This window comes from Ochotona princeps, chromosome 6, assembly GCF_030435755.1.
Source record: "Ochotona princeps isolate mOchPri1 chromosome 6, mOchPri1.hap1, whole genome shotgun sequence".
NCBI lineage: Eukaryota > Metazoa > Chordata > Mammalia > Lagomorpha > Ochotonidae > Ochotona > Ochotona princeps.
This window is the reverse complement of record NC_080837.1, coordinates 11235521-11262937: the sequence shown is the minus strand read 5'-3', so window position 1 is coordinate 11262937 and position 27417 is coordinate 11235521. Positions and strand designations below refer to the sequence as shown.

The window sequence follows — 27417 nt, the reverse complement described above, 5'->3', positions numbered from 1 at the left end:
ATGGGGAAGGAAAGGGTCAGTTGGCCCACTGTCAAGTTCAGGTTTTTAATCCATGTTAGAGGACCTGGAGACTGGCCTCGTAGTGTAATGAATTAAGCTGCCACTTGTGACTCTGGCATCCCATATCAGAGTATGCGTTCAAGTCGAAATGGATGTTCCACTTTTTTTTTTTTTTTAAGATTTATTCATTTTTGGGCCCGGCGCAGTGGTCTAGTGGTTGAAGTCCTCGCCTTGAACCTGCTGGGATCCCAAATGGGCGCCAGTTCTAATTCCGGCAGCTCCACTTCCCATCCACTTCCCATCCAGCTCCCTGCTTGTGGCCTGGGAAAGCAGTCGAGGATGGCCCAAAGCCTTGGGACTCTGCACCCGCGTGGGAGACTTGGAAAGAAGTTCCTGGCTTCTGGCTTCGGATCAGCACAGCACTGGCCACTGCAGCCAATTGGAGAGTGAATCATCAGACGGAAGATATTCTTTTCTGTCTCTCCTCTTCTCTGTATATCTGACTTTGTAATAAAAATAATAAATAAATAAATAATACATATTTTTAAAAATGATGTATTCATTTTTATTGGGGAGCAGGGAACTGGATGGGAAATGAGACTGCTGGGATTAGAACCAGTGCAAGGCGAGGACTTCAGCCAGTAGGTTATTGTGCTGGGCCCTGGATGTTCCACTTGTGATTCAGCTCCCTGCTTATGCTCCTGGGAAAGCACTGAAAGGCGCTGCAGGCACTTGGGCCCCTGCCACCCATGTGGAAGACCCAGATGGGAGTTCCAGGCTCCTGGCTTTGGCCTGGCCCAGCCCTGGCTGTTGTGGCCATTAGGAGAGTGAACCAGCAGATGGAACCACACACACACACACACACACACACACACACTTGGCCTTTTGAATAAATAAATCTGAACCCGGCACAATAGTGTAATGGTTAGGGTCCTCGCCTTGAACGTGCCAGGATCCCATATGGGTGCCGGTTCTAATCCCAGCAGCTCCACTTCCCATCCAGCTCCCTGTTGTGGCCTGGGAAAGCAGTCGAGGATGGCCCAAAGTCTTGGGATCCTGCACCCACTTGGGAGACCTGGAAAGAAGTTCCTGGCCCCTGGCTTCGGATCGGCACAGCACCGGCCATTGCGGTCGCTTGGGGAGTGAATCATCGAATGGAAGATCTTCCTCTCTGTCTCTCCTCCTCTCTGTACATCTGCCTTTCCAATAAAAATAAATCAATCTAAAAAAATGAATAAATAAATCTCTTAAACAAAAAACAGACTGACTCGGGAAGAGAATGAGACTACTTTATTAGGCAGCACTCAGTCTTCATCCCGTGAGAATCCTGGCCCGTTCTCCACACAGGAGGCGACAACATCCCACTTCCCAGAAACACCTACCTGCCCTCTCCTCAACCCCACAAGGCTCAGGACAAAGCCCTGGCGGCCTCCCAAGGTTGGTGGTGACATCTGCAGGACAAACTCCTGCTTTAAGCCCAGATGGCTCCAGATGCTCTGACATTATCAAAATCAGCACTTCCTTAGAAGTCAAGTCTTGGTAAACAGAAGCTACCCAACAGAATTCTAAGTCTGCATATACAATGTAAAAACAGCAGGGAGGTCCCAAGTGCCTAGGGAATACACATTTGTAGGGAGTGGGACTATCCAATCCCTGGATGAGATCACCCACCCCAGCAGGTAGTTGGGGGTCTCATACTTGCACACGTGAGCCCCAGGGGCTAGGATGTTCCTCTGGCAGCTGACCTACAAAGGTAGGCCTGTGATTGCCTCAGTGCAGCTCTTCCTGGTAGGTCCTGACTCCTGATTGCAGAAAGTACACTAGGCCCCAGATGCCGGCCACTTATGTTTCTGTGCTCTGGAGAGCTGACCTCCATGCACCGGCCTCAGAACTGCAGAAACTCCTCCCTCATGGCCTGATACCAAAGCCCAAGACTCTATGGGCAGGAAAACAGGATCTGCCATGGGCAAGGGGCCACAGAATGCTGGCAGCTTAGAGTGAGGGCACCAGAGCCCAGCTCAGTGCTGACAAAACAACCAGAACCACACAAACAGTTCTGGTATTCTCTGAGGATGCAGCCCACACAGTGGGCCATGCCATCTTCCATCCCACACAAACATTCCCCTCCACACCAAAGAGGAAACTGAGGCACGGGAGAATTGGAGGAAAGGAACACCCAAGCCGTGGAACATAACAAAAGATGCAGCTTTTCCAACATCTGGCTCCTGTGCTCTTTTCCTGAGCATGGCTGATTGGGCTGACCGGCACAGTGCCAGTGCCCCAGCAAACAGAGAAGGGTGCTGACCGTGACAACAGGATACCCCAGGGAAGGCTGAGGAAGAAGGGCTCGGGGGCAGGGCCCTGCCTCTCCCTTCTTGCCCTCAGTACGGTTTCTCCTTCATGTGAGTCCGCTGGTGGGTGATGAAGTTGGAGCTGTTGCTGAAGCCCTTGCCACACTCGGGGCATTTGTAGGGCTTCTCGCCGGTGTGGATTCGCTGGTGGATGATGAGGACCGAGTTCCAGCTGAAGCCCTTGCCGCACTCAGGGCACCGGTAGGGCTTGTCTCCCAGGTGTGCCCTCTGGTGCATGACGAGGATGGAGCCGCGGCTGAAGCTCTTGCCGCACAGGACGCACTGGTAGGGCCGCTCGCCTGTGTGCACACGCTGGTGCACCACAAGCTGTGAGCGCTGGCTGAAGCCCTTGCCGCACTCGCTGCACTTGTGCGGCCGCTCGCCGGTGTGCACGCGCTGGTGCTTGACCAGGTTGGAGCTCCAGCTGAAGCTCTCGCCGCACGCCCGGCATTCGTAGGGCTTCTCGCCGGTGTGTACGCCCTGGTGTGCGAGGAGACTGGAGCTCTGGCTGAAGCTCTTGCCGCACGTGCCGCACTTGTAGGGCTTCTCCACCAGGTGCGTTCGGCGGTGCGTGGCCAGGTTGGAGCTGCGGCTGAAGCTCTTGCCGCACTCGCCGCACTGGTAGGGCTTCTCACCGGTGTGTGTGCGCCGGTGCGTGATGAGCGCCGAGCTCTGGCTGAACCTCTGCCCGCACTCGGGGCACGCATAGGGCTTCTCGCCCGTGTGGATCCGCTGGTGCCGGATCAGGTTGGAGTTGTAGCTGAAGCTTTCGCCGCATTCTTTGCACGCGTAGGGCTTCTCACCCGTATGGATGCCCTGGTGCGTGCTGAGGCTGGAGCGGTTGCCGAAGCTCTTGCCGCACTCGGGGCACGAGTAGGGCTTCTCCCCGGTGTGCGTGCGCTGGTGGGCGATGAGGTTGGGGCTCCTGCTAAAGCTCTTGCCGCATTCGGCACACTGGAAGGGCTTCTCGCCTGTGTGGATCCTCTGGTGGGTGATAAGGTTGGCGCTGCGGCTGAAGCTCTTCCCACAGTCCCTGCACTTGTAGGGCTTCTCCCCGGTGTGGGTGGTTTGGTGCCGGCTGAAGTTGGAGCCGTCGCTAAAGCTCTTCCCGCACTCATCGCACTTATAGTACTTCTCACCCGTGTGGGTACGCTCGTGGGTGACCAGGTGGGACTTCCGGCTGAAGCTTTTCCCGCACTGGGGACACTCATACGGTTTCTCGCCCAGGTAGGTGCCCTGAAGGCCTATGAGCTGGCTGGCGTCCCCACGGGGGCCACCTCCTCGGGGACCCCGGGAGCCACAGCCCCTCTCGCAGTGGCTCTCCGTGTTGGGCACTTCCGCATCCTCATAGGTGCCTGGATTCAAGTCCTCCCCGTTTTCTCTCTGCGTCTCAAAATCTGCGATAACGAAAAACACACAGCCCTGACTCACCTCCCTGTCAGGACAAGAAAAGAAAACCTAAGGGAAACTTTGGCAGGTTAAACTCATAAACGGAGAGTCTAGGAAGGCCTGGACGCTGGGGCGGGGGGGGGGAGGCTTATTTCCTCCTACTGACTTCCATCATTGATGCTCCCCCCACCACTCCGTGTCCATCACCCAGATTCAAAAGTCCTAAATGTTCCCAGAGTCTCTCCCTGTTTCTCCTCTGGGAAGCAAGGTCAGAAGAGAATTTGAAAATCCCAGTGAAAGGCCAACAACAAGTGCACAGTGACCTCTGCCCTGGCCGCGGTGCCCAATTCTCACGAGGTGCTCAACCCGATGACTGGAGCAGTGTTTGGCACAGTGGGCTGGGATGCCCACATGCCTGGTGGATGCCTGGCTTTTGGACTCAGCTACGCTGCCAGTGCAGACCCAGGCAGAGTAGCTGATGGCTGCAGCAGCTAAGGAGAGCTGGACGGTGTTCTAACATGATGACCTCCGCCTGGCTGCTGCTGGAAGCACTGGGGAGTGACCCAGTGAGGGGGAGATGAGTCTGCATGCTTTTCAAACGCATAATTAAAGATTAAACAAAGCAATAAATCAATCTGATGAACGACTGCATGTTTTGTTTTGTTTGTTTTACTGGGACCAGAGAAAGTTCCCCTAAAGCTCAGTCTCCTTTCAAGGGAATTTACATAGTGACATCTTGCATTAAAACATGTCTAAGGCAATGAGGTGACCACAGAAGATGGTTAAGAAATTGCAATTGTTTTTAACATACTGGTTACTCAATACTATAACTATTAGTTACACAATGAAGTTAATTGTTGCTGAGGGTATGTTGGAGCCTTTAATTGATCGGGTTGATAATCTGATGGTTCTGCCCTCGGACGGGACAGGGTCTCCCCAGGAAGCTGAGGAACTAGATTGGACTACAAGATGTTGGACTCTATGTTTAGTTTATGCTTGCAAAGAGGGAATCTCAACTGTACTTGATCAGTGGATATGCAACAAGGTGGAATATTCCACATGGGGGGAGGGTGGGGGGGTGGGGTGATTCCCAGTTCCAACGAAACTGTATCACATAATACAATGCAATCAATGAATAAAAAAAAATTTTAAAAAAAACATGTCTAAGGGCACAGTGCGCAGTAGCCTAGTGGCTAAAGTCCTCGCGTGAGCTGGGATCCCATATAGGTGCCAGTTTGTGTCCTGGCTGCTCCACTTCCCATCCAGATCCCTGCTTGTGGCCTGGGAAAGCAAAGGATGGCCCAAAGCCTTGGGACCCTGCAGATCTTTGTTTCTCTTTCACTCTGTAAATCTAATTTCCGATAAAAATAAATCTTTTTAAAAAATGTCCAGTGCTTGTCCAACTGACTACTTGACCTTTAACACAGGACGAGATGACAGCACTTGCAAACAGGATCCTCCAGGGAGAGGAAAGGAAACAGGTGGGGACTTAAAGGAGCCCTCTAATTTGAGAGTCAACTGACAGATGAACTTTATAGCTTCTTTTTTTTTTAAGATTTATTTATTCTTTATTGGAAAGTCAGATATACAGAGGAGGAGAGACAGAGAGGAAGATCTTAAACTGATGACTCACTCCCCAAACGGTAGCAACAGCCAGAACTGCGCCAGTCCAAAGCTAGGAGCCTGGAGCCTCTTCCGGGTCTCCCACATGGGTGCAGGGTCCCAAGGCTTTGGGTTGTCCTCAACTGCTTTCCTAGACCACAACTAGGCAGCTGGATGGGAAGCAGGGCCACTGGGATTAGAACCAATGCTGATTTGGGATCCTGGCGCGTGCAACGCGAGGACTTTAGCTGCCAGGGCTACCACACCGTGCCCTAAAATTTATATTCTTGATTTGAAAGGCAAAATAACAGAAAGAGATGGGAAGAATCTTCCATCCCCTGGTTCACTCCCCAGTCCACCACAGCCTGGGTTGGCCCAGGCTGAAGCCAGGAGCCAGGAATGCCATTTAGGTCTGCTGTATGGGGCCAACAGGGGCACAACCACTTGGGCTGTCTTAGGCTGCTTTCTCAAGCACGGAGGGAGAGGCCTGGCTGGTCATGAAGCACCTGGAACTTGAACCAGCACTCTGATCTGGGATGTGGGTGTTTCAAGTGAACTTGACCTATTGCACCACAACACCCACTCCAAATGGAATTTTTAAATTGATAGTAAGACTTTCTAGTTTGTAGGAACTTGTCAAACTTCCCTTTTGGAATACCTAGCAAGTATCTGGGTAAAAATGATTGAGGGGGAGGTGTCTGGTGTGTGGTTATGTTGCCATTACTTCCATGACTGGAGTACCACCTGGCTCAAGTCCCCGTTCCTGTTTCCAATCCAGTCTCCTGCTCAAGCGCGCCCTAGGAGGAAGCATATGCCGGCTAAGTGCCTGTGTCTCTACTGCCCTCATGGCTTTGGTCTGGCCCAGCCCTGGCTGTTTCAGGCGTTTTGGGGGACTAAACCAGCAGATGGAAGATAGCATACACACACCCTCTCTCCTTCTATCTATCTCTTTCTCTGCCTTATCAATAGAATGAATACAAAGAAAAAACAGAGGCCAGTGTTGTGATGGAGGTTAAGCCACCCCGTGATGCCTACACTCCATAACAGAGTGCTTGGTTCAAGTCCCTGCTCCTCTGCTTTAGCTAACTCTTACTACCATCCTGGGAAGTGGTGGGTGGTGGCTCAAGTGCTTGAGTCCCTGCTGCCTCTGTGGAAAACCCAAATGAACATTCACTCCTGGCTTCAGCCAGGCTCTTCCCTTGCTATTGCAGGCACCTCTTCCATCACTGTTTTGCTCGCTCTCTTTCAGAAGAAGAAGAAAAAAAATACAAAATATATGTTTAAAAAAACCACTATGGAGGAACTGCTCCAGGAAGTCTCCTTAGACGAGAGGTCCCTGGGGAAGCTGGTTGGAGGAGGGTTGTGTGTCTTGAGCACATGGTTCTGGACCCTGTCCCCCAGCATATCTGTTTCCTGTACTGCATGCTGGGTCAACAGCCCTGGCTGACATGGACACAGACCCGAGGAAGTGTCACTAGAAATTAATGGTCTCGGAATGTGAGGCTGTCGGGAAGTCATTCACTACACTGTTTACACCACACAATGTCCTCTTGATGAGCCCGAAGAACTTCCCTCTTGAACTCAACGCCACCACTCTTTTGAGTGACCAGTTTGCATCCACTTCATGCGATAAGCGCCTATCACCATGCCTGCTGGGAGCTCAGAGCCGAAAGCTCAGTGCAAGAACACCGAATATTTTCACAGCATGCATTCCGTATATTCTGATTTCAGGGTTTTCCTCTCACTACTTTTACTATCATTGGTATGTGCTATTTTGCTGTAAAGTGTCTATATTTTTTCGAATTCTGTGGAGAGTAGGGAAATGCATGATTAGTTTGGTATCACAGCCTGACAAAGCCAGAGCTTCTGATAAAGCCCTGGTGAACTCTGATGCTGTCTCAGGTCAGCTGCTCACCATCACCACTGCTAATTTCTAGAAAGTAATGTCAGTGGCAAAGTCTGCATGCCTCTGTCAAGCAGAGCCTGCCTTCTAGTCAGTACGAGATCACAACATCCTGTGCATACGCACACACCTGCTGCAGGCACCCTTTGGGCTCACACCCTGGACAACAGGGAGGAGGGCACTGCGCACTCCCCACCTGGCCAGAGCCAGGAATTCAGCTCCCTCAACTCCTAAGACGACTCTCCCTGCAGGTCCATAGCAGAGTTCTGCACTTCTTCCTTAGGGTGTCTGGGTCAAAGTCCCAATGTATTTTTGGCAAGCTAACATGATCAAAAGCATTTGGTGGGGGGTGTCTTTAGTAACTATTGTCTTCTGAATAGGTGACATCAACTAACAAGCCTTTTTGCTGTTTCACAGTTAGAGCCAGTAAGGTTCTGTGTAAACTCAGAGGCAACAGTGAAAGCAGTAAAGGGCACTGTGGCTGATTATGCCACCACTTGGAGCACCACCTCTCATGTGAGAGGCCTGGGATTGCATCCTGCCTCTGCTTCCATGCCAACTTCCAGCTAAAGCAAGCAGCAAGTGATGGCTCAAATACCCATGCAGGAGACCCAGACGGCATTTCAGGCTCCTGGCCTTGGTCTGACACAGATACATGCTGTTGTGGGCATTTGAATTAGGAGAAGGAAGATCCATCACTCTGCCTTCCTAGTAAATGAAAGAAATAAAGTTTAAACACAGAACAAACCTTAGGGCTGGCATGGTGGCTCAACAGGCTAATCCTCTGCCTGCCAGTGTCTGCATCCCATAAGGGCGCCACTTCAAGTCCTGACTGCTCCACTTCTCATCCAGCTCTTTGTTTATGGACTGGGAAAGCAGTGAGGATGACTCAGGTCCTTTAGACCCTGCACCTGGATGGGAGACATGGAAGAAACTCCTGGCTTTGGATCAGCTCAGCTCTGGTTATTATGGTCACTTAGGGAATGAACTAGCAGTTGGAAGATCTTTGTCTCTCCTTCACTCTGTAAATCTGCCTCTCCAATAAAAATAAAAGAATCTTAAAAAAACAAGATGCAATTTCCAGACACCAAAATACATGTTTAATTTGCACAAAGCAGCAGAGACTGGGGAGAAGGGCTGGCTGAGAATGGTAGGGAAGAGACCAACATGGACAGTGTTATCCTCACCCCAACTCCCACCAGCACAAAATGCATTTGGGAAGTGGCTCAGCAGGATTGGCCTCTTTGGCTCCCAGAAGGTAAGGGGACGGGCAGGATGGCACAGCAGAGCCATGTGGCCAGGGAAGGGGTGAGCCTGTGCTTGCACACAGCTATGACTTGCACATCACTACCCACAACAGCAGGGCCATGAGGAGGCACTTGGCTAAAGAAAAGTCATGGGGCAGAACTGGAGGGAGAAGTGGTGGGAGAAGAGGAAGAGACGAAACGCAAGCTGGCAGGACTGGGAGCAGTTGGGGACATGAGAATTATAGGAAATGGAGCCAGTGTAGGAAGGCCCACAGAGGATCACAGGCCCGCACCTGGGAAAGCATAGAAAGGAGAAAAGTGAGAACAGCAATTACATGAGCTGAAAACAAGGTTAAAAAGATGATAGAGAATGGCAGAAACAGAAGTGAAGTAAAAGGAGAACCACTCCGTAACCAGAGCTTTCCAAGACGGAAAACTCAAAGGAACTGAACAAATGCTTCAGATAAAATCTGTAGAAACATTACCGCATGCCAAGGAAAACCCAATTCAGAACAGTCAGTTGTCAGGCAAGTGGGCCCCGTGCAGAGGCACAAACTACTTTTAAAAGGCCTCTGAATTCCTGTCCAGCAATACCCAACACCTGCAGTCAGGACAGCAGTAGTTACAAGATGGGCAAAAAAATATGGGTCACAGGCTTTGTGTTCTGTAAAACTGTCCTTCAAGTGTAAAATGCAAAGGCAAACAGCCTTAAACACACACAGATTCATGGACTACTTACTGTTCTCATGAGCTCTCCATGGACAAACTACCAGGAAGTGGATTTTTTTTTTTTTAAGATTTATTTATTTTTATTGGAAAGTTGGATATTCAGAGAGGAGGAGAGACAGAGAAGAAGATCCTCCGTCCGATGACTCACTCCCCAAGTGACTGCAATGGTCGGTGCTGCATCGATCCAAAGCCAGGAGCCAGGAACTTCTTCCAAGTCTCCCACATGGTTGCAGGGTCCCAAGGCTTTGGGCCGTCCTCGACTGCCCTCCCAGGCCACAAGCAGGGAGCTGGATGGGAAGTGGAGCTGCCGGGATTAGAACTAGCACCCATATGGGATCCCAGCGGGTTCAAGGCGAGGACTTTAGCTGTTAGGCCACCGCGCCGGGCCCCCAGGAAGCGAATTTCAACCTCAATCAAACATGAGAGGAAGAAGACTCTAGCACAAAACGACTGTGGATGAATACTTAGTCATTTCAATTTCATTATTTAAAAAATTACGAAAGGTGGAATTAGAAGAAATATACACAGGGAAAATTAATTTTATTCAAAAAAATTTACTTCTTAGAGAAATCTTCAGTGCAGATTCACTCCCTGAATGCCCACAGAAGCCCAAGCTGGCCAGCCTGAACCCTGGCGCCAGGACCTCTCTGTATGTCTTTATTATTTTTTAGAGGTTTTTTTTTTTTTTAAGATTTATTTATTTAATTTTTATTGGAAAGGCAGATATACAGGGAGGAGGAGAGACAGAGAGGAAGAACTTCCGTCCAATGATTCACTCCCCAAGTGACTGCAATGGTCAGTGCTGCGCTGATCCGAAGCCTAAGAGCCAGGGGTTTCTTCCAGGTCTCCCATGTGGGTGCAGGGTCCCAAGGTCTGGGCCGTCCTCGACTGCTTTCCCAGGCCACAGGCAGGGAGCTGGATGGGAAGTAGCGCTGCCGAGATTAGAACTGGCATCCATATGGGATCCTAGCACACCAAGGTGAGGACCTTAGTCACTAGGCCACGCCGCTGGGCCCTGTATGTCTATTTCAAAACTGCCTGTTTATCCCTCTCACCTTTCGGTCTAGTGGGTGTATGATGACCTTCTCCACTCAGGGTCATGAAACCCCCTTCTCCTCCTTCTGATCCAGGTCCCTGCGCAGACCTGCATAGATCTGTACCATTCCACAGTCTCCGCTTGTGTAAGCTGTGGAGCAGGTCTATGTTTGACTTAGAAAGCAGGAACCCACCTTCAAAATGCCTGCAGCCCTGTCCTAACACCAGCCACTGGACAGTTCTTTGGCTGACCCTCCGCTTCCTGGCAGGTAGGCAAAAGATGTCATCATGGCTGAGCCTAAACCAACAAATCCTGTGTGTTCCCTCCTGGGACATGGCTCTAGACTCGAGTGCACAGTGGGCCACTGTGGAAGCTCAAAGGGTCTTTGCAGACTGTCGGCCTCTTCCTTCTTCATGCCAGAAAGCTTCCCAGAATGAGTGAGACAAAAACTGCCGTCATTTTGGAGTAACCTTGGATTCACTTATAATGAGGAAATACACTGATGTCCTACACTGGTGTGGTAGTGTGTACCTGATTCAAATCCTTGTAAAGCCTGGCTGTGATCACACTGCGCTGTCAGCACTGGCCGGAGCCACAGCTCTAAGGTACTGAGTGCCTCTGGTGCTGATTTTGCCCACACTCAGCTCTTGCCCATGCCAACTGGCAGTCTCCCCGGAGGAGTGCTGTTCTGGTGAGCCTTGGGGAAACCTGGCTGAATCTGAGTGCCTGGGGACAATGTCCACTGAACTCTGCTGCCTGAAAAAGGGCAACCATGTGGTGACTTAGCAAGCTAATCCTCTGCCTGCTAGCGCCTGCATTCAATATGGGTACCTGATCAAGTCCTGGCTGCAGAGCCCTGAGCGGTCCGCAGAAACAGAAGAACAGTAAACTTCCTTCGGGACTAGGGAGAGGAGCTTTCTCTGGTCCTTGCCTGCTTCCAATTTTGGGTCCCCACCCCATCTCGTAATAACCATCAGGAGCGCTCCAGAAACCCCTCAAAACAAACAAAACTAGAATAGATAGACAGAGAACAACAAGGAAAGCTTAGAAACACAGGAAACGGTCAGCGGGGATGCACTTATACCTCACTGGGTGGGACACAAAGATTAGTTACTCCTAACTGGGGTATGGAAGATTTCTCTGCACACCCCTCCTAAACATGCTCACCTAAACTGTTGACATATATCCTGTTAGAATTATAGAGTTAGACCACCCGAAAAACAGCCAGGTTCAGCGAAATCATGCTTCAATGCTATAAACTGCTAAGGACTAAAATTAAAATAGGCATGAGACAGCTGAATAGCAATCTAAGCCATTTTAAGGTGTATAGAACATGGCTGAATATAAACCAAAATTGAAATGTCTATGAAGCAGTCACAGGTTGTGGTTGCGAACCTGCATTTTCCTATTAACATATTGGTTAATCAATACCATGTCAATTAATGCCACAATGTTGTAAATGATTGCAAATATTATGCTGGGGCTTTTAATTGATTGGGATGATACTCTGCCGGCTCTACCTTCAGACCAGAGATGGTCTCACCAAGAAACCATTGAACTTACCAGGACAATAAGATGCTGGACTTTATGCTTGGTAAATACCTCCAATGAAAGAATGTCAACTGAATTTGAACTATGGAAATGCAACAAGGTGGAGCAATCCGCCATGGGTGTGAGGAGGGGCGGGGGGAATCCCAGTGCATAAAAAATGTATCACATAATGCAATGTAATTAATTAAAAAAAATGAAATGCAATAAAAATATATGTTGAAAAAAAGAGAATAAAGAATACAAGAGGAACATAAAAAAAAAAAAAAAAAAAACAAGTCCTGGCTGCTCCAAGTAGTAGAGTATGGCCCAAATCCTTGGGCCCCAGTATCTACATAGGAGACCTACATAGAAGCTCCTGGCTTCTGATTGGCTCAGCTCCAACCACTGCGAACATTTGGGGAATGAACCCATGGATGGAAAACCTCCCAAGCTCTCCTTTCTCTAAAATCTGCCTTTCAAAAAATATTTTACAAAGAGGGCCTGGCATGGTAACCTAGTAAAGCTCCCCTCTTGCATGCACTGGGACCACATATAGGCACTAGTTCTAATCCCGGCAGCCCCATTTTCCATCCAGCTCCCTGCTTGTGGCGTGGGAAAGCAGTTTAGGATGACTCAAGGCCTTGGGACCCTGCATCCATGTGGAAAAGCCAGAGGTGGCTCCTGGCTTCAGATCAGCTCAGCTCCAGATCTTTCTCTCCATCTCTCCACCTCTCTGTATATCTGGCTTTAAAATAAAATAAATAAAATCTTTAAAAAACAAGCAAACAAACAAACAAAAAACCCCAAAAAGCAACCACTGACAGAAATAGCAATGGGGCCCGGTGCAATAGCATAAGCGGTTAAAGTCCTTGCCTTGAACGTGCCAGGATCCCATATGGGCGCCGGTTCTAGTCCCGGGAGCTCCACTTCCCATCCAGCTCCCTGCTTGTGGCCTGGGAGAGCAGAAGAGGATGGCCTAAAGCCTTGGGACCCTGCACCTGCATGGGAGACCTGGAAGGTGCTCCTGGTTCCTGGCTTCAGATTGGCTCAGCTCTAGCCATTGCAGTCACTCGGGGAGTGAAGATATTCCTCTCTGTCTCTCCTCCTCTCTGTGTATCTGCCATTCCAATAAAATAAATCTTAAAAAAAAGAAAAAGAAACAGCAGTGAACTCTGTGGTCAGTGAAAATGAAACCACCACACATCTCAAAGTTTTGACATTACCTCTTGTTCATGGGGGTGTGTGTGGAGGCAATGTTGGCACAGGTGCTGGGTGTAGCACTTAAGACACATTCCTTGAGTGCCTGGTTCAAGTCCTGGTTCCTTGGGTTCAGATTCATCTCCCTGCCGGCCTAAGTACTCCTCTGGGGGCTGGTTTGCTGCCAGCCATGAGGGAGGTGTGCATGCAGCCCCAGGCTTTGGGCTTTCACCTGGCCTGTTGCCTGGCCATGGGTACACCCAAATAATCAGAAAATGAGGCACCCCCAGGTAGGAGCTCCGGGTCCTCAACATATGGTGGTACAGTGGTTCTCAACCTGGAGCTTAAGTTAGAATGCTCTGGAGAGCTTGTTGGGCCCCAAAGTTTCTGATTCAGTAGTTCCTGGAGTGGGGTCCAGGAAGAAGCATTCCAAACAGGTCTGCCGATGGTGACACACAGCTGGTTCAGGGGCCCCTGACAGTCATTTGCACCTCAGGAGTTCATCACTCCCGAGCTCCCAGTCCCCGCTTTGCCTTGCTCTGAAGTCAGCAGTTTCTCTGTGGAGAACACGCTTCTATGAGGGGAAAGTGTGCTTCCCTCACACAGAATCCTGGATGAATCCACATCTGGCAATCACCTATTTGGGGACATGTCCCAATTCTATAAGCACTATATTTTCTTTTTAAATAGAAGTTGGAGCAGTTTTTTTTTTAAGATTGATTTTTATTTTTATTGGGAAGTCAGGTCAGATATACATGGGAGAGACAGAAAGAAAGATCTTCGTCCACTGATTCACTCCTCAAGTGGCCCCAGTGGAGGGAGCTGAGCTGAAAACAGGAGCCAGGAGCATCTTCCAGGTCTCCCACATGGGTACAAGGTCTCAAGGCTTTGGATTGTCCTTGACTGCTTTCCCAGGCCACAAATAGGGAACTAGAAGGAAAGTGGGACTGCCGGGATTAGAACTGGTGCCCATATGGAATCCCAGTGCGTGCAAGGTGAAGACTTTAGCCACTAGGCTACTGCGCCAGGCCCAGCAGGGTTCTTTTTTTTTTATTTAAATACTTTTACTTATTTGAAAGGCAGCAAGACAGAGACAGGAAGAGACCTTGCATCTGTTGGTTCACTCCCTAAATGCTCACAATACACAGAGCTGGTCCAGGCTGAAGCCAGGAGCCTGGGGCTTCTTTTCTTTTTAAAGATTTATCTGTTTTTATTAGCAAGGTAGATTTACAAAGAGGAGAAATAGAAAGATCTCTGTCCACTCCCCAAGTGGCCACAAGAACCAGAGCTCATCTGATCTGAAGTCAGAATCCAAGAGCTTCTTTTGAGTCTCCCAAGTGGGTATAAGGTCCCGAGGCTTTGGGCCACCCTCTACTGCTTTCCCAGGCCACAAGCAGGGTGTTGGATTAAAGTAGAGCAGCCATGAACTGGCGCCCATATGGGATCCCAGCAGATGTAAGGCGAGGTCTTTAGCAACTGGGCCATCGATCTGGGCCCAGCGCCAGGAGGTTTACCTGAGTCTCCCACATGGGTAGTAGAAGTCAAAGGACTTGAGCCATCACTGTTGCCTCTCAGAATGTGCACTGGAACCCAGGCAATCCAACAAGAGACACTGTGCCACACGTCTAGCCCTAAGGACTACAGCTTCTAACCAAAAAGTGGACCATGAAATTTGATAAATGACTTGTGGTCCCCAGCTTACAGGTATGAGGTAGCCTGGATGGTACAGATTAACTGCCAACTATTGGAAGCGAGACATTTTTATGATTACATTAAATGTTTTACATTTAGGAAAATGGGTTGCCATTCTCCAAAAGACCTAGATTAAACACAGCTTCATTTGTCTGTCCATCAGAAGATGCTGATGTCCATGTCCAGCTCCCCAGGAAAAGGACCTTCAGGCAGTGTCGTGCCCACTAGATGTCTGTCTTGAAGTGGATACAGTGGCTCTGTGGATTAGGCTACTGCCTGGGAGCCCTGCACCCCACATGGGTGTGCCACCATCAAGTTGTGCCTCTTGTGATCATTAACTCCCTGCCAGGGCACCCAGGGAGGCAGCAATGCCAGCCCAAGTGCTTGGGTCCCAGCCACTGTGTGGGAGACCCAGGTGGAGCTCCGGGCTCCTGCCTCAGTCCTAGTTATTGTGGACATTTGGGGAGCCTGCCAGTACTTGGAAGATCTCTCTCTGTCACTCTGCCTTTCAAGCAGATCAAAATAAACACCCAAAAGAAAAACTTGTCCTATTCAAGGAAATGCAGTCACTCCAGGCACTCTGCCTACAGCCTGGCTGGATAAAGAAGCGCTGCTTGCTTCTGGTTACATTCAGCAGGGATGCAGGATGTGTGTGTGTGTGTGTGCTGGCTACACTCAGGCAGGGATGCGGGATGGGGGTGTGTGTGTGCTGGTTACACTCAGGCAGGGATGCAGGATGGGGCTGTGTGTGTGCTGGTTACACTCAGGCAAGGATGCGGGATGGGGGTGTGTGTGTGCTGGTTACACTCAGGCAAGGATGCAGGATGCGGGTGTGTGTGTGCTGGTTACACTCAGGCAGGGATGCAGGATGTTTGTGTGTGTGTGCTGGTTACACTCAGGCAGGGATGCAGGATGGGGCTGTGTGTGTGCTGGTTACACTCAGGCAGGGATGCAGGATGTTTGTGTGTGTGTGTGATGGCTACACTCATGCAGGGATGCGGGATGGCGGTGTGTGTGTGCTGGTTACACTCAGGCAAGGATGCAGGATGCGGGTGTGTGTGTGCTGGTTACACTCAGGCAGAGATGCAGGATGTTTGTGTGTGTGTGCTGGTTACACTCAGGCAGCGATGGGGGTGTGTGTGTGCTGGTTACACTCAGGCAGGGATGCAGGATGGCGGTGTGTGTGTGCTGGTTACACTCAGGCAGGGATGCAGGATGTTTGTGTGTGTGCTGGTTACACTCAGGCAGGGATGCAGGATGGCGGTGTGTGTGTGCTGGTTACACTCAGGCAGAGATGCAGGATGTTTGTGTGTGTGTGCTGGTTACACTCAGGCAGGGATGCGGGATGGGGGTGTGTGTGTGCTGGTTACACTCAGGCAGGGATGCAGGATGGCGGTGTGTGTGTGCTGGTTACACTCAGGCAGAGATGCGGGATGGCGGTGTGTGTGTGCTGGTTACACTCAGGCAAGGATGCAGGATGCGGGTGTGTGTGTGTGCTGGTTACACTCAGGCAAGGATGCGGGATGGGTATGTGTGTGTGCTGGTTACACTCAGGCAGGGATGCAGGTGTGTGTGTGCTGGTTACACTCAGGCAGGGATGCAGGATGGCGGTGTGTGTGTGCTGGTTACACTCAGCAGGGATGCAGGATGTTTGTGTGTGTGCGTGCTGGTTACACTCAGGCAGGGATGCGGGATGGGGGTGTGTGTGTGCTGGTTACACTCAGGCAGGGATGCGGGATGGGGGTGTGTGTGTGCTGGTTACACTCAGGCAGGGATGCGGGATGGGGCTGTGTGTGTGCTGGTTACACTCAGGCAAAGATGCGGGATGGGTGTGTGTGTGTGCTGGTTACACTCAGGCAAGGATGCAGGATGCGGGTGTGTGCGTGCTGGTTACACTCAGGCAGGGATGCGGGATGGGGGTGTGTGTGTGCTGGTTACACTCAGGCAAGGATGCAGGATGCGGGTGTGTGCGTGCTGGTTACACTCAGGCAGGGATGCGGGATGGGGGTGTGTGTGTGCTGGTTACACTCAGGCAGGGATGCGGGATGGGGGTGTGTGTGTGCTGGTTACACTCAGGCAGGGATGCAGGATGGGGCTGTGTGTGTGCTGGTTACACTCAGGCAAAGATGCGGGATGGGTGTGTGTGTGTGCTGGTTACACTCAGGCAAGGATGCAGGATGCGGGTGTGTGTGTGCTGGTTACACTCAGGCAGGGATGCAGGATGGGGCTGTGTGTGTGCTGGTTACACTCAGGCAGGGATGCAGGATGGCGGTGTGTGTGTGCTGGTTACACTCAGGCAGGGATGCGGGATGGGGGTGTGTGTGTGCTGGTTACACTCAGGCAAGGATGCAGGATGCGGGTGTGTGTGTGCTGGTTACACTCAGGCAAGGATGCGGGATGGGGGTGTGTGTGTGCTGGTTACACTCAGGCAGGGATGCGGGATGGGGGTGTGCGTGTCCCTGAGCCGCTGCAATCTGAGAAGCAGAAACACAACACTTGCACACTCACAGACAAGGTACTTTGAAAACTCTACCTCTCAAGTAATTTTTTTTATATTTCTTTTTATTTATTTGAAAGGCTGGATGACAGAGATAAAAGGAGACCTCACATCTGCCTATTTATTCCCCTAATGCCTGAAATGACCGCAGCCAGATGGGGCTGAAGACAGGAATCTAGAACTCCATTTGGGTATCCCACATGGGTGGCAGCAGCCCTAATACTTGGACCACCTTTGCTGCTATCCCAGGAACATTATCGGGGGGCTGGATCAGAAGCAAAGCATCCAGGGACTCCAATATGGAATGCCGGCATTACATGTGGGAGCTTATCGTGCTGCACCACAGTGCCAACTCTGCAAATACAAATCCTAAATAAATAAATAGCCCAGGCTGGTTTTCTCAAAGACAGATGTGAGGCTCCCAGTTTCTGCAAACAAGGCAGCAGTGTGCCTCCATCCTGGACTAAGCAGGGGGGAAGGATCCCAGGACTCAGCCAACCAAACAGGCTGCTGTAGTGCCAACATCCCATATAGATACCAGTTCAAGTCCTGGGTGCTCTACTTCCAATCCAGCTCTCTAATGCTCCTGGGAAAACAGTGGAACACGTCCAAGTCCTTGGACTCTTGCACACATGTGGGAGGCCTGGAAGAAGCTCCTGGCTGCAAACTAGCCAAGCTTCAGCTGTTGCAGCCAACTGGGAGTAAATCAGTGGGTGGGAGACCTTTCTCTCTGTCTCTCCTTATCTCTCAGTAAGTCTGATTTTCAGGGGCCAGCATAGTAACCTAGTAGCTAAAGTCCTCGCCTTGCACGCACCGAGATCTCATATGAGCACAGGTTATAATCTCGGCAGCCCTACTTCCCATCCAGCTCCCTGCTTGTGGCCTGGGAAAGCAGTCGAGGACGGCCCAAAGCCTTGGGACCCTGCACCTGTGTGGGAGACCTGGAAAGTGCTCCAGGATCCTGGCTTCGGGTTGGCGCAGGTTTGGCCATTGTGGCCACTTTGGGAGTGAAGATCTTCCTCTCTGTCTCTCCTCCTCCCTGTATATCTGCCTTTCCAATAAAAATAAATCTTAAAAAAAAAAAAAAGAAAAGAAAAAGGTGACAGAGGTGCACCCAGCATGATACAGCTGGGCACGGGAAAAGCAGCTTCTCAGGGAGGGCTGGTTAAGTGTAGCGTCGGGAAGGCACTTTATCGAGAGATGAGCAAGGCCATTCCAGTGCTATAACTTAGGCACAAAATGTCCAACACAGGTTACGTGCAGGAACCAGAAAGGTCTGCTCTCCATGCAACAGGGGCCTCAGCAGGGGCATCAGAGAGGGAGTCTGGGGTGCAGTGGGAGTGTTGGGCCAGGAGTGCCAAACAGAACAGGGAGAAAGCAGATCTGTGGGTACAGGGGGACTGTGAAGATTCTCAGGCATATCACTGTGGCAGCAACAGAGAGTGCCCAGGAAGGGGAGGAGATGGGGGCACTGGCAGCAGATGAAGGGATGCAGGGATGCAGGGATGCAGCACTGAGACCTGAGGACTGCTAGGATATGGGAGACACAGCAGAAATGAGCTCTGCCATCTCAACTCTTCACTCACTTTAAATATGGGCACTCTAAGGTGCCTGTGGCCAAATGTCAAACCTTCACCATCTAACCAGACCTTGAAATGTCTCATGTTGGACTGGGCTGGATCCACAGGACAGAGGGCTGGCCAGCACAGAGATTTCTGGGAGCCATCGCGAGGGAGGGGGCAGCACTGGTTAAATGAAAACCACCTCCGATTCAGCTTCCTACCAACGCACATCCTCCTGGGAGGCAGCAGGTGACAGCTCAAGCCCTGTCAACCCCTGTGAACCAGGATGGAGTTCCCAGTGCCTGGCTTTAGGCTGGTCCAGCAACCGGCTGTGGCAGGAGTGTGGGAAGGGAGCCAGGGGATGGGAGCTGTCTTTCTCTGCTTCTCAAGGAATTTTTTTGTAGTGTTAAAAGAGAAGAAGGGATAGGGGCAGAAGTCAGAGCCACAAACCCACTCATCTCAGCTTCCAGTGCAGACAGAAAACACAAAGCCCTCAGCACGGGCCAGAGCTCAGGCCATCATGGATGCTGCTGACATCAGCTGCTCTGGGACTGCAGCCCCCAGTCCTGACCACAGTATCTGACTGAAGATCGTCACGTTTTCTACACATCTGTTGCATTCATCACGAAATGGGATGTGAGGTTGCTAGTTTATTATTTTTTTTCTTTAAGTAGGATGAATAAAATTGGTAATACTTTGCTTCAAATGACAGGAGCTCCCAAACACTCACAGAAGCCAATAAGCCTGAATGCGAATCCCAGCTCCGCTTCCTGTGTGTAAAACACCTATCCAATCCACCTTCCGGGATTCTTAGTGTTCCTGACACTTCTCTGTCCCAGGCAATGGCCACAGACCCTGCCCTGTCACCTCACCTTCCCTGCCCTGCCCTTCCACATCTGGCCCCCTAACCCTTCCAGGCCAGATAATACAGTCCCTCACTGTCTTTCTTGCCAATAACCATTCCCTTGCAATGCTCACTAGGAAGGCCACCACGGTGGCACCCATGTGATGAGAGGTTTACGATCGGTGGCCATGTCTTGTTCTCACACACACAGCAGTCTGAACAGTGCCTCTGATTTTGCAGGAATCTCATCACTTCTCTAGCAAAGATAAATCCCATCTTTCCCCCACGGGGTGCCACTAGGCATACTAGGCACTTGGTCTGGCCTGCAGAAACAGCTGGGTACATGCTAGCCACTGCCAGTTTGAGCTCCTGCACATGTGTCCCATTTGCTTGATGCCTGCTGTCCCTGCCTCAGCCTGATCCCTCTAGTCGCTTCCTCCCCAAACTCCTGGAATCAAACTCACATCGTGCTGGCAGATTCAGCTTCCTCTCATGCCCCCTGGGGCCCTCATTCAAGAACCAACAGCGTTCAGTCCCACCCTCCTTACTCTACTTCCCACTACTTCCTCCCAGTACACTTTCCTCTCCAGCTGCCAGCGCCAGCTGCCAGCCAACTTCAGCCACCTGAAGTTGGTCACCCCGCCTGCCCGGTTTTTGGGCCACACAGATCCTCCCGGGAGGCGCAGAGACTCTGCCCCAATCTGGGCCTTTCCAAGTCTACTCCACTCTGCAAACTTCAGGCAAGCTTCATGTCCTCTACCGAGCCTGCCAGGCCCACACCTTTCCTCCCCGCTCTCACCTGCAGATCTCATCCTGTCTCTCTCAAGCAGTCCTACACACAGGTGGACCCCAAATGAGTTATCTGACAATCTAGGAGGTCCAGTTTACAATGGTGGCCCTCATGTAGTCCTGGCACACAGGCGGACTCCAAGTAAGTATCTGATAATCTAGGGGGCCCAGTTTACAATGAAGACCAAAGTGGAGACAGAGGAGTCAGTGGCAACCTACCCAGGAGACCCACACAGCCTCCAGTGCCAAGAGCTTGAGTCGGGGACCTTTAAGAGTCCGGCATGCCCTGGGATGCCTTTATCCCACAGGGATTGCTCCCTGGTTATCGGCTATTTGGCCATTTGTCTCAGTTTTGTTATCACTTTGAAAAAAAAAAACTCAGATATTTAAAATCCTGGAGTTGTTTTTAATATGACAGAGAGAGAGGAAAAAACAGAGATCTTCCATCTACTGGTTTACACATCAAATTCCTACAACAACTGGAGCTGGAGCAGGCCAAAGGCAGGAGCCAGGACTCTATCTGGGTCTCCCTCAAATGCGTGGACCATCCTTCCCTGCTTTCTAGGGCCATTTAAAAAGGAGCTGGATTTGGAGTGCAGCAGCTGGGCCTCCAACTATCACCCTAATGGGGAATGCAGCATTTAAGCAGCAGTCTCACTCCGTGGGCCACAGTGCCAGACTGTTGGGCTATCTGGACGCTTACTGATGGGCAAGTGCAGAGGCTGAGGCTGAGGAAGCTTCTCTTCCCACGGTCTCCATCAGCTTCCCACTCATGGCAAATAAACACTTGAGCAAAAAAAAAAATACACTGTACTCATTCTGCAAACACAGCTAAAAGCAACATGCTCTATGCCCCACCTGGACAGGAATTCTCAGCCACCACTGGACAACACAGGGCACGACAGGGCAAGGAACTTGCTGGCTGCCTATGAACAAAGTTCAGGAGGGTGCTGGCCCTCCCACCTCTTCCTCCTCACCTAGTAAAATCCCGCACCCTGAAGGGCACTCCCCCCTCTCACCTCTGTCCCGAAGACTCTGGGTCAAGTCTTCCACCAAGGCCACCGCCTCCTCGCTGCTTTCCGGCCGATGCTCTTGTAGCCAGGCCTGGATTTCCCTAGGCAGCACAGTTAACATCTGCTCCTTGGTGTGAGTCTCTGGCCTCAGCCAACGCCGACAGAGCTCCCGGAGGCGGCCCAGGGCCCCCCGTGCTGCCCCAGGCGCCATCTCCTCCCGCGGGCTGCCCCTGCCGCCACACCGGGCAAAGGGCTCCGACTCAGGGCCGTCCTCCTGCAGCACGGCTTCCTGCACCCAGGAGTCATCCTCCAGGAGCACGGGGGTGGCTTCCTCCTCCTCCTCCTGTTCATCTGCCTCCAGAGGCACCTGGACTGAGGAGCTCAGGGCAGTGCTCATGCTTGGCACTTCGGCAGCCATCAACCACGTGGGCTTCAAGACTCGCCCCTCGTCTTCTCCAGCCAGGCTCTGTGAGAAGACGCTGCTTTCCTCAAATCCCAAGGGCAGACCTGCTGGGAAACAAGACAGAGAACCAAACCATTTAACAGCAGCTCAGCTCCGGCCACCAAGTCAACCTTACAACCAAACCCAAGAGAAGTTTCCCATCCCTCTTTATGACATAAGGGCGTATTCCTGAAAACAAGAAAGCAGCCATTGAAGGAGATGCTGAGCAGGAACACAACATAAAAAGATAGCACCATGATGGCACAGGCACTGTGAGTGCCAACTGGTGCCCTGGCTACTCTACTTCCAACCCAGCTCCCTGCCAGTGCACCTGCAAACGTGGAGGATGGTTCAAGTACTTGAGTCCCTGCCACCCACCCACGTAGGAAACCCAGATGCAGTTTCCGGGTCCTGGTTCCCTCCTGGTCCAGCTCTAGCTACTGTAGCCATTTATAGAGTGAATCAACAGATGGAAGATCTCTCTGTGTCACTATACCTTCCAAATAAAAATAGAGAATAAAAGAAAAAGGAAAGAAATATGAAGCCATTAAAAAGACCAGGACATAGGGTTAGCACAGTAGCATATCAAGCTAATCCTCTCTGACCCTTGTTTCCTTGTCTGAGGAACTAGGATAACTCAGCGTCCTCTTTATGGAGCTGGTGAGGATTAATGAGCTGATGGAAAGCTCCTTGTACCGCACTTAGCACATAGTGGTTGCTCTACAAATGTCAATGACAGGAGTGTAGTAGGCTAACCCTCCAGCTGTAGCTAGTCCCAGCTTTTCCACTTCTCATCCAGCTCCTGCTAATGGCCAGGAAAGCAATGGAGGATGGCTCAAAGCCTTGGGACCCTGCACCCATGCTGGAGACCCAGAGCGAACTCCTGGCTTTGGATAAGCTCAGCTCTGGCTATTGCAGCCATTTGGGGAGTGAACTGGTGGATGGAAGTGTGTGTGTGTGTGTGTGTGTTATCTCCTTTCTCTGTAAAATTTGCCCTTTTTTTAAAAAAAAGATTTATTTTCTTTTTTATCACAAAGTCAGATACACAGAGTCGAAGAGAGACTGAGAGGAAGATCTTTCATCCAATGATTCACTCCCCAAGCGACTGCAATGGGCAGTGCTGCACCAATCCTAAGCCAGGAGCCGGGAGCTCTTCTGGGTCTCCCACATGGATGCAGGGTCCTAAGGTTCTGGGTCATCCTCGACTGCTTTCCCAGGCCACAAGCAGGGAGCTGGATGGGAAGTAGAGCTGCTGGGATTAGAACCTGCGCCCACATGGGATCCTGGTATGTTCAAGGTGAGGATTTTAGCTGCTAGGCCACCATGCAAGGCCCCAAAATCTGTCTTCCAAATAAAAATAAATAAGCATTAAAAAAAAAGACCAGAACAAAATTATTCTGCTCTAAGTCACCTTAAACGTGCTGCAGGGCTAAATGCTCTTGACCTACTATGCAACATGGTTACTCAACCCCAGTGACACCTTAACAGAGAAAATGGCACTCTTCCTTTCTAGCTTACAGGCACATCTTTTTTTAAAAAAATTTTTTTTAATTGCAAAGTCAGATATAGATAGAGGAAGATCTTCCATCCAATGATTCATTCCCCAAGCGGCCGCAACAGCTGGAGCTGAGCCAATCCGAAGCCAGGAACCAGGAGGTTCTTCCGAGTCTCCCACATGAGTGCATGGTCCCAGGGCCCTGGGTTGTCCTGGACTGCTTTCCCAGGCCACAAACAGGGAGCTGGATGGGAAGTGGGGCCGCCAGGGTTAGAACCGATAGCAATACGGGATCCTGGCCTGAGCAAGGTGAGGACTTTACCAGTTAGGTCACCGTGCCAGGCCCTTCCTATATACCTTTAAAAAACATTTATTTTGATCTACTTGAAAGGCAGAACGCGAGAGATCGTTCATCAGTTCATTCTCCAAAACATCCACAGCAGCCAAGGCTGCACCATGCAAAAGCCAGCAGCCATGGGCCCCACCAAAGTGTCCCTCCTGGGTGGCAGGGGCCCAAATATTGATGTGTCACCAGCCACCTCCCAGGGTACCCCAGCAGAAAGCTGGCGGACGGCAGAGCAGCAGAACTCCTGGTGCCTAAGCACCCTCACCTGACACCCACCCCTCTTCCCACATGCTCTAAGCCATCTCCAAGTCACTTACTATGTGGAACCTAACCTGCACAGTGGTTGAAATGCTGCTGGGGCATCTGCTTCCCACAGCACAGCCCAGGTCCGTGTCCTGGCTCTGTTTTGGATCTAGCTTCCTGCTACCATGCACCCTGGGAGGGAGCAGTTATGGCGCAAGTGCTTGCTTCCCTGCCACGCACAGCGGAGACACAGAGGGAGCCCTTGGCTTCCCACTTTCCCAGCCATGGCCACTTGAACAATTCAGGGTGTGTGAGCCAGCAGGCCGAAGTTTGATTTTTCTTTCTCTCTCCCCTTTTACAACAAAACAAAAATAAAAGTTTAAAAACATCTGCAACAAAAGAATGGCTAATAAGTAACAGCTAGGGGTAAGTATCCTGGTGCTGCCTGTGGCCCACACATCCCATAGGAGATCCAGTTCAGGTCCTGGCTGCTCCACTTCCAATCGCCCTCCCTGCTGATGGGCCTGGGGAAAGAGTGGAGAATGGCCCAAGTGCTTGGGCCCCAACACCTGTGTGGGAGACCCAGCTGGAGTTCCATGTTCCAGGCCCAGCACCACCTGTGACAGCCATCTCGGGAGTGCGCCAGCAGACAGAAGACCTCTTTTTCTTTGTCCTTTCACTCTGCCATAAATAAGTAAATTTTTAAAAAGATTTATTTATTTTTATTGGAAAATCAGATGTATATAGAGAAAGAGAAAGATCTGCTGGTTCACTCCTCAAGTGACCACAATGGCCAGAGCTGAGTCAATCCAAAGCCAGGAGCCAGGAGCTTCCTCTGGGTATCCCACGTAAGTGCAGAGTCCCAAAGCTTTAGGCCGTTCTTGAATGCTTTCCCAGGCCCCAAAGAAAGCAGCTGATGGGAAGTGGAGCAGCCTGGATTAGAATCGGCGCCCTTATGGGATCCCAGCGCATGAAAGGCGAGGACTTAAGCTACGACAGCAAGCCCCACATGTAAATCCTTTTTTTAAAAAATAATTACCACACAAGCACAGAATAAAATGTATTTAAAAAGTGTGCAAACCCAATAGCTGCTTTCCCAAGGGGCAGGATATTGCCTGGGAAGAAAGGGGTCCCTGGGAGAGTTCTGGGGTGCGGGATTTGGCAATGACTCAAGCAGAGCCTGCATACCACGGTTCCATCAGCAAACTTTGCTGGACATATTTTTAAATACTTTTAAAATTAGATTGACAGGGCCCGGCGGCATGGCCTAACGGCTAAAGTCCTCGCCTTGAACGCCCCGGGATCCCATATGGGCGCCGGTTCTAATCCCAACAGCTCCAATTCCCTTCCAGCTCCCTGCTTGTGGCCTGGGAAAGCAGTCGAGGATGGCCCAAAGCCTTGGGACCCTGCACCCATGTGGGAGACCTGGAAGAAGTTCCTGGATCCTGGCTTCGGATCGGCATAGCATCGGCCGTTGCGGCTCACCTGTGGAGTGAATCATCGGATGGAAGATCTTTCTCACTGTCTCTCCTCCTCTCTGTATATCTGACTTTCCAATAAAAATAAAAAAATAAATCTTTTTTTAATTAAATTTATTCATTAATTACATTGTGTTGTAATTACATAGACTCTTAAAAAAAAATCAGATTGATGATGCTGTTTATCATGAATGATTTGTTAGTGCTCCCGACAAGGAAACAATAGATTAAAAAAACTAGGAAAAGCCTTAAAAAAAAAAAAAAAGCAACAAAAGCTAATGACAAGTCAAAGCTCTCAACGCCGGGAAGGCACTGGGGTTAGCAGATCGGCCATCCGGATCTGGAAGACCCGCCCCCTCCCCGCCTCAGTTTCCCCATCTGGGATCCGACGGGCTGCGCGGGACGTCGTCGAAGGCCCCCTTTCCCAGTTCAAGCCCCGCAAGGAGCTAGCTCCCCGCCAGGAGAAGCGCGGGCACGGTCGCTCCCCTCAGTCCGTCCGGGCGCCTCGGAGGGGGCGTCGGGGGCACGGCACCCCTCCCCCAGCACGGCTGGCCCCGGGCCGTGACCCCCTCGCCGCAGCCTGCTCCAGGGGCCCGCGGAGCTACAGGCCCGCCCTCCCGGCTCACCTCTCCCGCGACCCGAGTCCGCACACACCCCGGCTCCGCGAGCTGAAGCGCCCCCGGGCTCGGTCCGGCCCCTCCGCATTCACCTCAGCTCAAGCCCGTGGGGCACCGAGAACAATGGACGGGTAGGCCCGCCCACCACCCTGCTCATTGGCTATGGCCAAAAGCCCCTGGAAACTCTGCCTTCCTATTGGTGAAGACAGTGCCAAGCCTGGCGGCGGGAGGGAGGCCGAGCCCGTAGCATTGTGGGAAGTGTAGTCCATCCGAAAGCGGTGCAGCGAGCCCAGATTGCGCTTGGTAGCCTGCGGGCACTGCGCGTGGGCAGGAGACTCCGTTGGCTGCAGGTCAGGCCTTCGATCTCTTCAGAGCGGAGACAGGTCTTTGCACTCCTCCAAGCCCTCCGTTTATCGTCTATATAAAAAAAGGCGAAGGTTGGGCGGGCAGACTTCAAAGTCCCTTGTGGGCAGCGAACTGGATGACAGGTGCACATTTTCAGCATCTCTGAGAGACCAGAGTCGGCCGTCATCGGGGAACGAGCGGAGTGGAGCGTGTAGGGAACGGTCCTCCTGGGGCCCGCCCTCGGGTTTTAGGGGCTTGTGTGCACGCGGCCCCGCACGCGCCTTTGTTTTTGCACGTGGTTTCCCTCCTCCTGGGCCTCCGTCCTGCCCTCCTCCTCGCTGCAGCCTGCTCTGTGGTCACCGTCCTGGACGCACACCTGTTCTAGCCATAGTGTATGGGGCCGCAACCCTGGGGCAGGAGGTGGCAGGCATTGAGGTGGCAGGGGATTCTGGAGTAGCATAATGGACGTCATGAAAACACCTGACACGTTTGTTGTTAAACCCCAGGGCAAGGGAAATCTGTGAAGGATGAAGGAAAGGCAGCCTCTATGGTCCATGATAGAACAAGAACCAGGGCCATCTTTTGCTGCTTCCTCAGGTTCATTAGTATGAAACTGGATCAGACTTGGAGCAGCCAGAACTTAAACCAGTGTTCATTCGGGATACCAGCATAGCAGGTGGCAGTTTCACCCACTAAATCACGATTCCAGCTCCCTTTCTTCATTTTTGTTTGTTAATATTTATTTTATTTTTTAATTTTACTTTTTATTATTATTATTTTAGGATACCGTTCCATAGGCCCTGAGACTTCCCTTAGCCTCCCCCCTAATATTTATTTTATTTTTATTAGGCAGAGTTAAAGAGTGAAGGAGAAACAGAGGAAGATCTTCCATCCTTAGCTTACTCTCTAAGTGGCTGCAATGGCTGGAGTTGAGCTGACCCAAAACCAGGAGCCAAGAGCTTTTTCTGAACCTCCCACATGGGTGCAGAGGCCCAAGGACTTGGATCAACCTCCGCTGCTTTCCCAGGAACCTTAGCAGGGAGCTGCATCAGAAATGGAGCAGCTGGGAC

General features: G+C 51.2%; 1 protein-coding gene across 2 annotated transcripts; it reads right to left on the bottom strand.

Moving 5' to 3' along the window:
- Positions 1–1401: 1401 nt before the first annotated feature.
- Positions 1402–26127, bottom strand: ZSCAN2 (zinc finger and SCAN domain containing 2). Of its 2 annotated transcripts, none has more exons than XM_058665574.1 (3): positions 26012–26127; positions 21388–21888; positions 1402–3748 (listed from the first exon to the last, which is right to left on the bottom strand). In XM_058665574.1, the coding sequence occupies exons 1-3, from the start codon at positions 26088–26090 to the stop codon at positions 2382–2384; spliced, it is 1947 nt and encodes a 648-aa protein (XP_058521557.1). In that variant the 5' UTR covers positions 26091–26127; the 3' UTR covers positions 1402–2381. The 2 variants fall into 2 exon arrangements, with proteins under 2 accessions (XP_058521557.1, XP_058521556.1); XM_058665573.1 differs by having other exon boundaries at positions 21388–21891; positions 26012–26124.
- Positions 26128–27417: the final 1290 nt, after the last annotated feature.